This window comes from Capsicum annuum, chromosome 8, assembly GCF_002878395.1.
Source record: "Capsicum annuum cultivar UCD-10X-F1 chromosome 8, UCD10Xv1.1, whole genome shotgun sequence".
Classification (NCBI taxonomy): Eukaryota; Viridiplantae; Streptophyta; class Magnoliopsida; order Solanales; family Solanaceae; genus Capsicum; species Capsicum annuum.
Genome location: NC_061118.1, coordinates 114378890 through 114392910, shown reverse-complemented (window position 1 = coordinate 114392910; position 14021 = coordinate 114378890). Strand labels below are relative to the sequence as shown.

Below are 14021 nucleotides of genomic sequence, written 5' to 3'. Positions count from 1 at the left end.
TACTTTTTAATTAAATGGACTACAAGTTTTTCTTTTTAGGGAAATGACCTACTTTTATATTAAATTTATTTGTGATTAGAAATTTATTTGCAAGTTTTAAAAGTCACAAATTAGTCCACAAATCACCAACTTACATAATTTAAACAAAATTCCTCCCACCAAAATCTTTTTAAAATTATACAAATTAATTCGAAACCTAATTTATGATGGATAGATCGATTATCGATTTGACAAATAGATTATCAATTCGAACAATATATGGGCAGATAGATTATCAATCCGACCAATCCAAATAATATATGGACAGATTGATTATCGATTTGATCGATACATGGACAGATCGATTATCGATTCGAACGATATATGAACAAATCTATTATCGATCCGACCAATATTATTCATCGGTCTTCTATGCTATTTAATAGCTGACCGATTATACTAATTAGTCTAACAGATTAATCATCGATCATTTTTAATCCGACGGATTAATCATCGATCTCTTTTTATCCGACCGATTACATATATATACACAATTTTTTTTTTTTAGAAATAAATGGTACTAAAAATAAAGGGGAGTAGAAAAACTTATAAATTTGAGAAGAGATAGAATAGTTAAAAATAAAAATAAGAGTCTCAAAAGGGAGAAAATTAAAGAATTAATGAGTTTTCAATAAGAATGGAGGAGAAGAAAGAGAGAAAGGGGGAAAGAAGTAATTTGAAATTAAAAAAATACTTAAGATTTTATATTTTAAGTAGCTCTCATAATTTTTAATATGTTAATATAATTGAATTCTTTATTATAGTTATTTTTTATTTTGTTTTAAAATGAGAAAATGAGAGTAAAACATATCGCTAGTTGGAAACTTTACCTAGGTTTATCAGCCAAATTTTTTCATTTGTAAGCGTGGTATATGTATGTCAATTTATACATCTCCAAAAAGGAAAAAAACTTGATGCCCCTTTCACAAGGAAAGAATCTGAAACTGAGACTCAGTGAAATCCCAGAAAACATCAAAGGAGAAAATAGCTATGGATTCTGAAGAAGGAACACAACAACCCCAGCTAGTTCTGGCACACAAACTATTCCGTTTAACACATCCAGATGTCAATGACTTAGACAAAGTTCGTCTCCGTGAAGAAGTATTGGAAGCTGTACTCTCCAATGGTACATCTAATTCATAGATTTTTTTTTCTTGAAATCGAACTTTTTTTTTGTGGGTTTGTATTGATTTGTTTGTAAATGGGTTTTGTTTTTTCAGATATGGTACCGTTGTATGAAACCCTAGTTACTAATGGGGTTTTGAGTTTGGATCAGAAGGTTCTAGATTCTATGCGTGCTAAAAATTGTGATGAGCTCAAAAAACTCGATGACAAGTGAGTGCTTTATATCTGCATGTTATGTGATCTGTGATATTGCATCTTTTTCCTCTGCTGTTTTGCTGCATTTTAGTCCCTTTTCGTCTGTTTTGATTGGTTAATTTATTTATTTTTGGGGTCAAATGTTGGAAAATTGTTACCCTTTTGAACATACTAGTAGGGAGCCAATTATAAGTTGGACCTAAATTGAGGGAAAAAAAAAGCTGGACATAAATTTGTTTTCTCTCCGTCCCAATTTATATGATGTAGTTTCATTGGGCATGGACTTTTGAAATTTGTGGTTAATTTGAATTAAGCTTGAAATCATATTCTTTGGATGTTGATACTAATAAATTTGTTATTTACAGTTGATGTATGGTTCATATTAATCTTTATTTTTACAATAGTGGAGAGGAAGTAATGGATGAGTACCTTGTGTACTGCTTAGTGGTTTCCATTTTTTGAAAAGGTCATTGTGTGGCATTTTTTGGATGAATACCTTGTGTACTGTTTTGAGCCAGATGGAGCATACCCGGGTGTGCTGTTTCAATTTTTTTCCCTTTAATTCATAGTCAGGGAATGTGAGAGAAAGTTTTCTGGATTCTTTTGCATAAAATGGAGATTTATTGTTTTTTACACTTAAATTACACATCTAACTTGATAAATTTATCAAGGATTGCTGATGCAGAAGAAAACTTAGGTGAAAGTGAAGTTCGGGAAGCTCATTTGGCAAAATCATTGTTCTACATTCGGATTGGTGACAAGGCAGGCTCTCTCTCTACATATATCTCTGTCTCTCACTCATATAATTACTCAGAGTTAGCTTGTTCCACGGGGCAAATCTCAATCAAGCTCATTTGATTAAAATTCAGGAGAAAGCACTTGAACAACTCAAGGTGACCGAGAGCAAAACTGTTGCAGTTGGGCAAAAGATGGACTTGGTGTTCTACACCTTGCAGATGGGATTATTTGACTTGGATTTTGACCTCATCTCTAAAAGCATCGACAAGGCAAAGAAGTAGGAGTGTCTTACAAGCAGTTCCGATGCTATCGTAATGATGTTATAAATGCCCTTTCTTGTTATTAAGCTAACTCCCAGTGTTTGTCTGACAGATTATTTGAAGAGGGGGGTGACTGGGAGAGAAAGAACAGGTTGAAGGTGTATGAAGGGCTGTTCTGCATGTCCACTCGTAACTTCAAGAAAGCAGCAGATCTTTTCCTAGATTCTATATCAACTTTTACCACATATGAGCTTTTTCCTTATGATACTTTCATATTTTATACGGTGCTTACGAGCATCATTACCTTGGATCGGGTTTCCTTGAAACAGAAGGTATTCACTTTTTACTCCCTCTCATATCTCTGTTTGGTAGGATGGGAATTTGTATACTTTGAAACTTGCGTTCTCTTGGAATATCCTGGATGTTACCGTGAATAATAATTTCATTTTGGTGGCATATATGTTGCAGGTAGTGGATGCACCAGAGATCTTGACAGTAATTGGAAAGATTCCATATCTGTCCGAGTTTATGAACTCATTATATGAGTGTCAGTACAAGTCATTTTTCTCCTCATTTGGTAAGCTTTTCCATTGTTTATTTTTGCTTTTCGTAGGTTAAGTGTGCATTTGTAGTTTGTGAATATCTGTATCCGAAAGGTAATGTAGATATGTCCTTTAAAACTGCGATGGATCCCTGATGCATTTTCTGGCGAATTTGACAGATAATAGTAGTGTTTGCAAGGTCTTGACTATTCATAATCCTTTTGGAAGTTTTAATCCTCAGATGGCATTGTGTTTTCGTTTTGGAGTACCTTGATAGTGAAATAGGTTGGACAACTGTTGTATAGACACCTAATTTCTCTCTTCATGTCTTTCGAATGTCTGCAAGGAGGTCTGGGGTCTAATGTTCGTTATTTGTCGTGTGAGTATTATAAGCTTGATAAGACCAAAAGAATGTTCTGGCACATATCAAAAGAACAAAAAAGATGCTGTTTCTGCACCTGATTTATATCATGATGGGAAGATTGTCGATATATCATATATCCACTATCAAAAGAAAATAATGTTAATATATCATGTATTACATCGTATTTTACTTCAAATAGAGTTACAGATTTGAATTGTCTTTTAAGTGTTCTTTGCTTTTTGAATATGTATGGTGGCTTGTCTAAGAACCTTCCACCAGAAGTTTGGAACTTTTCAAATGGATAATAGTTCTTGTCCAGTTGCCTACTAAGTAATATCCGTTCATCTTTGTGATTCTCGTTGCAAATTCTTCTTAGGTTGCTTAGTCAGCTCGTTTCTTAGGTTGAATTCACCTGAATTATTGAACTAACTATTGGAGATGAGGGCAGTCGACAGACCAGTTGTCGACACTTGCATAAAAGAAAAATTGACAGCTATCAATGTGCGTTGAGTGGTGTTAAAATGTGATCTTAAGTATTGAGTTACAGGAGAGGTAGGCATGCTATTTCTTCTGTAATATACTCGTGATCTGTGATTCACCTATATGTTGATAGCTGGGGTCATTAGCCATGTGGGCCGTGAATTATGTATCAGTTGAAAAATGGTTGACTTTTACCTTAATGGTGTTTTCAGCTGGCTTGACGGAGCATATCAAATTGGATCGCTACTTGCAACCACACTTCAGATATTATATGAGGGAGGTCAGAACAGTTGTGTACTCCCAGTTCCTGGAGTCCTACAAGAGTGTTACTATTGAGGCCATGGCCAAGGCTTTTGGGGTGTCTGAGGATTTCATCGACTTGTGAGTGCTATTTCATGCTTAGCTGTATAATGGATCGTTGATTGACTATATAAAGTGTGTATTCACTATAGATTGTGTAACAGTAGTTGAACTTTTCTATTTCAATTCAGGGAATTATCTCGGTTCATTGCAGCTGGGAAGTTGCATTGCAAGATTGATAAAGTAGCAGGAGTATTGGAAACTAATCGTCCTGATGCAAAGAATGCTCTTTATCAGGCAACGATCAAGCAAGGGGACTTCTTGTTGAACCGCATTCAAAAGCTTTCTCGTGTCATTGATCTCTGAAGCCGTTGAACTATCCAACTTTGAAATTGTTTGGTGGCATGTATTTTACCTTTTCATTTTGAGCTCTTGGAGTACCATTTAGTAATTTTCTGAAATCAAGAGATTTTCTGTGTTGGAATAGCTCTTATATTTGGACAAACATTCAGAGCATCTTTTAAAATGTTATTTCCTTTAAATTTTGTGTGCAAGTGTTGATGGAAGTGATTCAGAGTGTTCTACATTATGAAGCTAAATAACGCCATTTAAGGTAAAAGTCATTCACCCATTCTTGACCAAAAATAAGTAAAGTTTATGGTAATGACTGAAATATTACTATAGTCAAAACCAAATTATTACGCTCAAAAATCACACCCACCTTCTAAGCTGGCCTCCAATAAACCAGAAAGCTAATAAACCAAAAAGCAAATTACACAATGTTGAACAAATAAACGACATCCAACTGATTTCCTAGACCCCTGTAAGACCTTTAATTTCTCTATAGTTTTCTTTCTTTATCAATGGAACTACACAATTGCTATGTATAAATTCAGTTCTATGCAGTTAAAAATTTGTACACCCTATGTGTGGTAAGTGGTACTGCTGTCATTTACTTTTTGGACTTCCTGAACATTGTTGCATCCCATTCCCGTCCATGAAACGAGGAGTAATTTTAACCTTATTTATTACAATCAGTGAACAGGTGGGAGTGTGTGTCAGAAGCCATCACACAGGCAGCAAGTATCATCCTTAATATACGACGCCATATCGAATCTGCTACATGTAATCTAGTTAAGGAACCTTTCAGGGCAATACAGCCACTCCCAAAAGAATATGCACCATTAGGAGTCAATATGCACTTATCCATATCTATCTATACTATATCAAAAGTATGAAGAGCCTTAGAAATATTGTCTGAACTTTTTGTTCTTCGTTAAAAGACTCCATAATAGACAAAATTATCTTTTTACTATTTTTCTCAAACAATTGTCATTTGATTAATACTAGTTTAAATGTACATGCCTCGCGCGTGTACCTCACTTTAATGAGTTCAAATGTTACATTAAATATGATATTTGTTTAAATAGTAAAAATAAATGCAAGAATTAAATTCAACATTTTTTGAACTTGTGAAGATGGATAATTTATTTAATTAGTTATATAGTACTTGTAAATATCTAGGATATAAGTAAAGTAGGTGAATACATTAGCAATTTCTTAAATTATTGTTGGTGTCTTCAGTAAGCCGATGATTAGTGTTTGATAATTCATAAAGTTGTTCAATTTGACTTGGTTCCATCGTAGACAATAAAGAACAATCTAATACCAAAAATAAATAAATCTTATTTCATGTGCTCATTGTAGATGTCATTGAATTGTTGTAGAACGATTTTCAATTTATAGAAGCCCAAAATCTTTTCTTTCAAGAAAGAAATTATCTAAATATAATAAATTTTTACTTTTTTCGAAAATTATTTACCAATATTAGAATAATATGGATTCCAAATAAATTAAACTAATACAAACAAGAGTTTTAGCTTTTGTCCCTTTTTAGATGTTTATTTGGAATTCATATTATTCTAATATTGGTAAATAATTTCCGAAAAATAAGAGTTTAAGCTTTTGTCCCTTTTTAGACGTTTAATGTGCCTTTTTTAATTTTGTGAAGACTTTTGCTTTCCTTTTATTTAATTAATCAAAATAGCCTCCATGGTCTTTTTTTTTTTAGAAAAAAACAAAAACAAACGATATGTCAAAATATTTGTTAATTTTGAACTTTTAAAATTAGAAAAATAAAACAACACGTATTATACCTATATTTTTAAAGTTCTTGATTAGACCTACAAATCCAATATAAAGTAGAGAAGGAAATATTTTTTCATATATTTATTAATTGGGGAACAAAAGATGAAAAGATAATTTTGTCTAAAGCAAAATGTCTTCACACTTTTAATATATTATAGATTATAGATATAAATTATAGATTATACATAGATATAAATATAGATTCTAATATTGAGAATTATATGGAAAAAAGTCTTTTTATTTTTGGAAAAACTCAAAATTACCATAATTATCATTCCGTTATTGAATACAAGTTTGTTTATTTATGTTAGGATTCCGTTTCTATATTTTTAATACCATTAATATTACTTACATTACCATTAAAATAGAAAATAATTCTAAATAAACGTAATAAATGTCAAGATTTCAAAAAGATGCTGAGATATCAGATAAATTTATTGATATTCAATCCTCTTTTCGTTTACGTGATATCTATTCAAACTTTTCCTTTTAATTTAATTTTAAAGTTGTAGTCTTTCAGGATTTGTAATATATTTGGATGGTTTTTATTTGTACTAAAAGCTAATTGGTGTCTATTTTACTGATCATTTATTTGATCCAATCTAATGTCAAGAATACAATTGAATTTTTTACCATGGCTGGTAGGGCTCGAGTGTTAGTCACTTCGCCTAACGATCTTGAAAAAATCGTAGCTTGTATGCACAATAAGCTTTTGTTCTATAATTTATATGTTTTATGTTTTTTTCCTGATAATGTCTGACATTGTAGATTACAATTATTACGATTTATTTAGCTTTAGAAATTTTGTTATTTTGGCATGAAGTGTATGAAATACAAGTTCCAAATAGATCAAATTATCGACATCCAAGGACTTTTTATTGACGTAAAATCAATCAATATCTTTTTAATCTATTTTATTTCACCCCTTTTGTGCTATTGATTTTTGTTTTAATCTTCTGTAGATGAAAGTTTCGTCCCAATATAAGTTCTCTCTTTTAAGTTTTTTGTTTTCTTTATGCGTAAATTTTTTGTGCATAATTGAAATATTTGTAGAAGAAATAGTGTGTACAATTCTTGAACATATTGTAATATATTAACATACTTGGAACTCTTTACTGCATGTGGCTTCCCTCTAGGTTTAGGATTCTATCATCAATGTTAATGTTAATTTCTCTGTAGGTAGTTCATTACTATTATAAATTTAGGATTCTTTTTACCAAGTACCAGGTAATTAATATTTATCTATGTTGTACTTTTTCTTTGTTCAGGTTTATGATTTAAGTTACGTTTCTAGATTATAAAATCAAAACAATTTCAAGAGCGAAGAGCTAACCTTTTCTATAAATTATATAAATTTGTTCAGTAAGAAAATTATTAGTTGTGGAAGAAACTAGATATTGTTATGAAATGTAAATTAAGAACAATAAAAATAAATAGAGAGAAGAGGGGAGACTTCTTTATTTCTCTTGAGGAAGAGAGATAATAAGATTCAGAATACAATGAACAAAATTTCTCTATTTATAGAAAAAATACTCCTAGTTTCTGACTAAAAGACAGATACTTCAAATCCTGATAGACATAAACTAGATCTTGATAGATCTTATCTATATTCTTGATAGACATTCACTATAATATAAATACATTTATAACATCCCCTTGAATGTCTAATTGATAGATAATGTGTCTCGTTAAAATCTTACTAGAAAAAAACCCAATAGAAAAAAAATCTAGTGAAGGAAAACGAATACACATCTCTAACAATACGCGTATAGGTTGCCTCGTTAAAAATCTTACAAGGAAAATCCAGTGGGAAAAAACATTGAAAGGAAAAAAGAGTACAACGCGTATTTTCTCCCCCTGATGAGAACATCAATGAACTTTTATATCCCGATCTTGTGTACCATCTTCTTGAAAGTTGCAATTAGATGAGACTTGGTGAATAAATCAGCCACATTATCACTTAAATGAATCTGTTGCACGTTAATATCATCATTCTTTTGTAGCTCATGTACATAGAAAAACTTTGGCGAAATGTGCTTCATTCTATCTCTTTGAGTTCTCCTTTAAGTTGTGTTGTGCATGCTACATTATCTTTATAAAAAATCATGGGTACTTTGTCACATTTCAAACCACATTTTTCGTGAATGAGATGCTTCGTGGACCTCAACCACACACACTCTTGGCTTGTTTCATGAATAGCCATTATCTCAACATAGTTTGATAAAGTGGCTAGATAGACTGCTTTGTATATCTCCAAGATATGGAAGTATCCCCACATATGAACACATAGTCTGTTTGAGATCGAGATTTATGCGGGTTAATTAAATACACAGTATCAGTATAATCAATAAGATCGAGACTACAATCTTTAGAATATAAGATCATGTGTGTGATCTCATTTCGATGTCTCCTAGTAGGAGCAGAACTATACCTTGCTAATAATTAATCGAAAAAGGCTATATCAGGCCTTGTAGTATTTGCAAGATATATTTTTTCAAGTGACAATATTCAACATTTCATGTTTTACATCTTCAAGTGTGTGGAGTAAAAATCAAATAAGGTTTTACTTATCAAGATGTATTCTTTCATGTCACTTAAATAAACGTAGAATTTAGATCCTCGTAATCTTTTACAATATTGCGTCAATATTATATCAAAGATATTAATGATATATAATTTTGTATCGGTTCACAGTGTGACATAATATTTTGAGATCTCACCACTTCATTATTTTCAGGTACCTGAACCTCTCATAAGGTTTTATGAAGTGTTATGTCGTAGGCTCTTCAAGAGCACATTGCCTTCTTATTATGATTATTTGGTCCTTATTTTTCAAGGATTATTTCATTTGGAATCAATTGGTCTATTACGCTTCGCGCATGCATAGATTTTGTCCTTTAGGGACACAAAATAGGAGCACTTATAGCTTAAATATGAGATGCTTTCAGCATTTAACTTGAATTATCTTTTGAATGAGGATCTGATGATAATTCCTAACATATTTTTTAGCTACTTATAATCTCCCCCTTATGTTAGGAAAACCAACATACATCCTCCATCTTCTTTGAGGAATCCATCTTTGTGCATCATGGTATATTCATAAATCGTATACCGTACATCAAAAGTATTAGATGGAATAGTTGATTCCTAACCTTGAACCAATTGAGAGGGAAGAAATAATCAAAATTTATTGGTCTAAGGCATACAAGTGCTATTGTATGCAACATTTCATATTTTAGACCAACACATGAAACTTTGTTCTCATTAGTAATGGTTTAGCTATTTATCGAAGACATTCAATGCCAAACCATTATTATCAAGATGAATTGTCTTGATTACACAATCTGAAAATTATACTCTTAACTCAATTTTACTGAGCAAGCAACTTTATGAATGTCAAACTACAGGTTGACAATAAATGTACAAGTGATCATCTTATATGGATGCATCTTAATAGATCATATGACAGGTGAACGGGACCATATTCACCTTTTATACTTTTCAGATTTAAGAGATCCAATCCCAACATTAGTTGGTCCAACCAACTTATCATGAGAACAAGCGATATAAATAATTCTTGAAGAATCTTCTAGTTCTTCAATACATGTCTAATACTCAATATGCACATCTCCGAGATGTCACAATCATTCATATGAACTTATGAACTCATTTATAGTAGCAAACACAAGTTTACCATGACATGTATTTTTTCTTACTTTAGTAAATTTTAAATTTACTATTACATGAATAAATTTCAGATTTACTACTTCAGAAGTAGATTTCAAAATAACTCCTCTCAATTATTTTGCCTCTTTCGGAGGTGAGTTGTGATACCATCACAATCAAGTGAATGTTTACATTAATAAGGTTCTCATTCCCTAGGAATGGAATATAATCGTGCCTTAAGCCTATCAAATTATGATAGTTTAGAACCTCTTTCAAGATTTGCTACTTTAGGAGCAAATCGAGGCATATATATGATGTAGAGAATTTTTCTCTAACATATCTTATGATCATAATAAGTGTGTGCATGCGTATATTCATGCATTCAATCATTTGTCTTCTTTCAGACATATTACACACTACTATCATATTCCTTTCAAGAATGGATCAAGTTGTCAATTTTCAGATTCATCATATATTGCTACCATATTCACTTCATGGAATAGAGAATATTCAAAGGGTTTGATTCATGACTTTTTACCAAATACCCATTATTTTTTCTTAGCCATCATAATATCATCGATATGGAGCATTGAGATTCAAACTCAACGTCTTATCCATATAAAAGAGTTTTAGGCATGAATCGATGGAACTTAAACCCAATATTTTATCATCATGGTGCATCAGAACTTTAACTCGATGTCTTACTCTTTTAGTGTGATAGGACCTGAGTCCACCATCATCTTTATAATATATAGTCAAAGTATAATCATATTCAAATGTGAGCCTATTCAATATCACCACTTTGCGATTATTTAAAAAATAAATAAATTTGATCTTTATGATATTTGTATAATACAAAGAACGTGAAATCCATACCTTAATTTAGATAATACCACACGAAAATAAAATCACAACAATTTTTTTTTGAATCCATAGTTAGCAAATACATGATATTTAAATAGAAGTAACGTTAATACGAGATCATTTATTTTAGGAATACGTTATGATAAACAAAACATATATACCTGTATCTTCACTTCTGTTTTATAATATTAACCCACAAAAATGTTACTTGTTAAAAAGTAATTCTTATTACTAGTTCAAACAACATATATAATAATATTACTATACTTATCTCATAAAGGGATTTCAATCCTTGAATGTAAAGTTCTGTGCAACATGGTGTTCTGTGCCATTAACATTGCTCTAGCCTGTGCACTTCATCCGTCGCATCGCATATGAGAAGCACTATGGTTTCCTATTCATACTCAGTTTATTGGAGACTTATGTTGATAACGTGTTATGTAATATAAATTAATAATAAGAAGAATAAATAGAGAGAAGAGGGGGGACTTCTTTATTTCTTTCGGGGATGAGAGATCATAAGATTTAGAATACAATGAACGAAACTCTTCTATTTATTGGGAAAAATACTCCTAGTTTCTGATTAAAAGACAGATACTCTAAATTCTGATAGATATCAACTAGATCTGGATAGATCTTATCTATATTCTTGATAGACATTCACTATAATATAAATACATTTATAACAAATATAAAGTAAAATTGATTGTAGTATAATGTTAAATATTAAATAAGGTAAAACACAAATTTAAAGTAACAAGGATATAATAGTAGAACAGAATTTATTCTAAATGATCATCATACTTATTTTAACAAGCAAAAATTTTTTTCCGCACGTCCTGTTGATTTTTTTCTACTTTGCTACATAAAAGGCTTTGACTATCAATACACCATAGAGTTGTAAGCAAAGAAAGATTTGAACTATTTTTATTTTATTTTCTATCAAATTTTGTCCACTTTAAATTTCATTTGTATACTTGAAGTTTTTCTTTGAGTAATTCAATTTTTTTCTTGAATCATACGGACAAATACTTCTATATATAAAAGAAGTATTATTTCATAATTTAGTGAGCTGACGGTCAAACACCATCATTATCAAAGAAAATAGCGAATCAGAATATGATATTTAAGATTGTGTTAGTGAATGACTTTTTTGTTGGATTAGAACTCAATTTTTATGCTAGGGCCAATTGTACATATCACGTTCTTTAGTTTATTGTGTGGCACAAGTGGTTACAAAATTCAAACACACTGGTTGCACTTTAATATCACAAGCTCCAAGGATTCAAGGAAGAAAATGAATCGCGGACCGCAAGGGTCTATTATGTATAACCTATGTTGTATTAAAAACACCATAAATGACCATATTTATCTGTAAAAATAAAAAAGTATCAGGAATGAAGAAATAGGAAAGAAAAGAAGAGAAAAAATAATAAATTTTGTGCATTAGATTATAGAACAACATGTGACAAAGATTTTTTTATACTCATTTCTTTTTGCATTTAAACTATATATTATTATTGAATCTATGTCGGATCTACTTAATCATAACTAATGACATGCAAAGAAAGAGTTAAGAAAACAATACATACCTATTAGCAAAATTGAGAAATTTGCAATCGAATGGGTCTTGCTTAATGCCAAATGCACCAACCATTTTTATGAATTTATTTAATGAATAAAATGTAAATGATAAAATTAATATTATATATTTTAGAATTTTTATATTTTATAACTCAATTTTTTAAATATATAAAAAATTTATAATAATAATAATGAACAGACGTGCAATGCAGATTCTCATGACTAGTTATTCAAATATTACGTAATTATTTCTTTTTTAATTGCATTATGGATCTTTCAATACCAAGCGCAATTCAAAGGAGGTTGATGTACCCTGATATCAAGTTGAGCCTTCATATAAAACCCATGGATCCATTTCACCCAAAGTAAGAAAAAATTGGCACATCATATCAACTAAAGTATCAAATTGCATTCGAGAGCTATGTTTTAAGAAGTTGGCATTAAATGGCCATTTTACACATTTTAGGCTAATAATTTTAGCTACATGACTCATAAATCAAGGAGTAAAGTAACTAATTTTCTCTTCCTCCCTCATTCTCTTTCTTATTTTCTCTCCTAAAATCTCTTAAATATTTTGCTCTTATTTTTTTTGGTAAAGAAGATGTGCATTAAAAGTAAAACGATGTTAAAGTTTTACAGAGTAGAAACTAATCAGGTACAAAAACATATGAGTTTGGATAAGTATTGCCATTATTGGATACAACTCGGGAGAAGGATTTTCCCTTGAAGTCTTCCCTAAAAACTACTCCTACACTAGCCGGAGGAGTTGCAAAAATATGTAGTTTGTCAAAAAGATCTAACTTCGAGTCTTGTTTTGCCATCCAGTCCGCTACTCTATTCTTCTCCCGATAAGTGTGGTAAACTGGAGGATTCCCCAAGCTTTCTAGTAGAGATTTGCATTCAAATATATTTAAGTTATAGAGTGAGTTTCCATGGTGCAACATGTTAATGACTTCCATAGAATCAATGCAGATATCTAAAGGTTTCAAATTCTGGTCGAGGGCTAGATTGAGGCCTTCTTTCAGGACCAAGAACTCTATGAGGTTGTTGTTCTCATGGGTAAATCTCTTGCTAAAACCTACCACCCAATCCTCTCGACCATTCCTGATAACCCCCATATCCCTTCCCTACCTGGGTTTCCAAGACAAGACCCATTAGTATTGAGCATAAAAGGCTTAGAGGTGGGGGAAAACCATTTGATAGTTATGTTGGATTTAGAATGGGGGATGGTAGTATTACCTAGGTGGTGATATTCCACATCTTTAACATGAGGTATGCTAAAGCATGGATGGGAATTATAATTATGGAAGTTATTGGTATTCCTAGTCTTTCAGAGGTGCCAGAGGTAGAAAGAGAGAAAGGTACGCCAGAGAGTATTGGGGTCGAAGTATTCATTTCTAAAAGTTTTCCAGGTGGAAGTCCAATTGGTGGTGTCAAACATAGAAATATTGAGATGCATATTCCCTTTATATTTTTGAATAAGGTGGTGCCAAAAAATCTTGGCCAGGTTGCACCCAAAGAAGATGTGGTGTTGGTCCTCCTGGTCAGTATTATAGCAGTGACAAGCGTTATTGATGGTCAATCCTCTTTTTCAAAGAGTGACTTTAGTGGGGAGGCTATTGTGGTGCATGAGCCACATGAAGGTCTTGACTTTGTTAGGGATTCTAAGATACCATATCCAGCTGGAAGATAAGTGGGTCTTGAGGGGATGCCTGT

At 31.6% G+C, this 14021-nt stretch overlaps 2 protein-coding genes across 2 annotated transcripts; one reads left to right on the top strand and one right to left on the bottom strand.

Annotated features, from left to right (window-relative positions):
* The first annotated feature begins 1029 nt into the window (after positions 1-1029).
* LOC107839083 (26S proteasome non-ATPase regulatory subunit 6 homolog) lies at positions 1030-4409 on the top strand. The gene is given in 8 exon segments (NM_001324562.1): positions 1030-1165; positions 1260-1374; positions 2031-2121; positions 2229-2374; positions 2470-2689; positions 2826-2934; positions 3956-4124; positions 4235-4409. Coding segments are annotated over 8 exon segments (1161 nt in total).
* An 8543-nt stretch (positions 4410-12952) lies between these two features.
* On the bottom strand, positions 12953-13423 carry LOC107879187. Its single transcript, XM_016726282.1, has one exon. The coding sequence runs from the start codon at positions 13421-13423 to the stop codon at positions 12953-12955; it is 471 nt and encodes a 156-aa protein (XP_016581768.1).
* Positions 13424-14021: the final 598 nt, after the last annotated feature.

What these genes read in the sequence shown, in the direction of transcription:
- LOC107879187 (XM_016726282.1), bottom strand. Translation starts at nt 13,423, where the DNA reads ATGGGGGTTATCAGGAATGGTCGAGAGGATTGGGTGGTAGGTTTTAGC.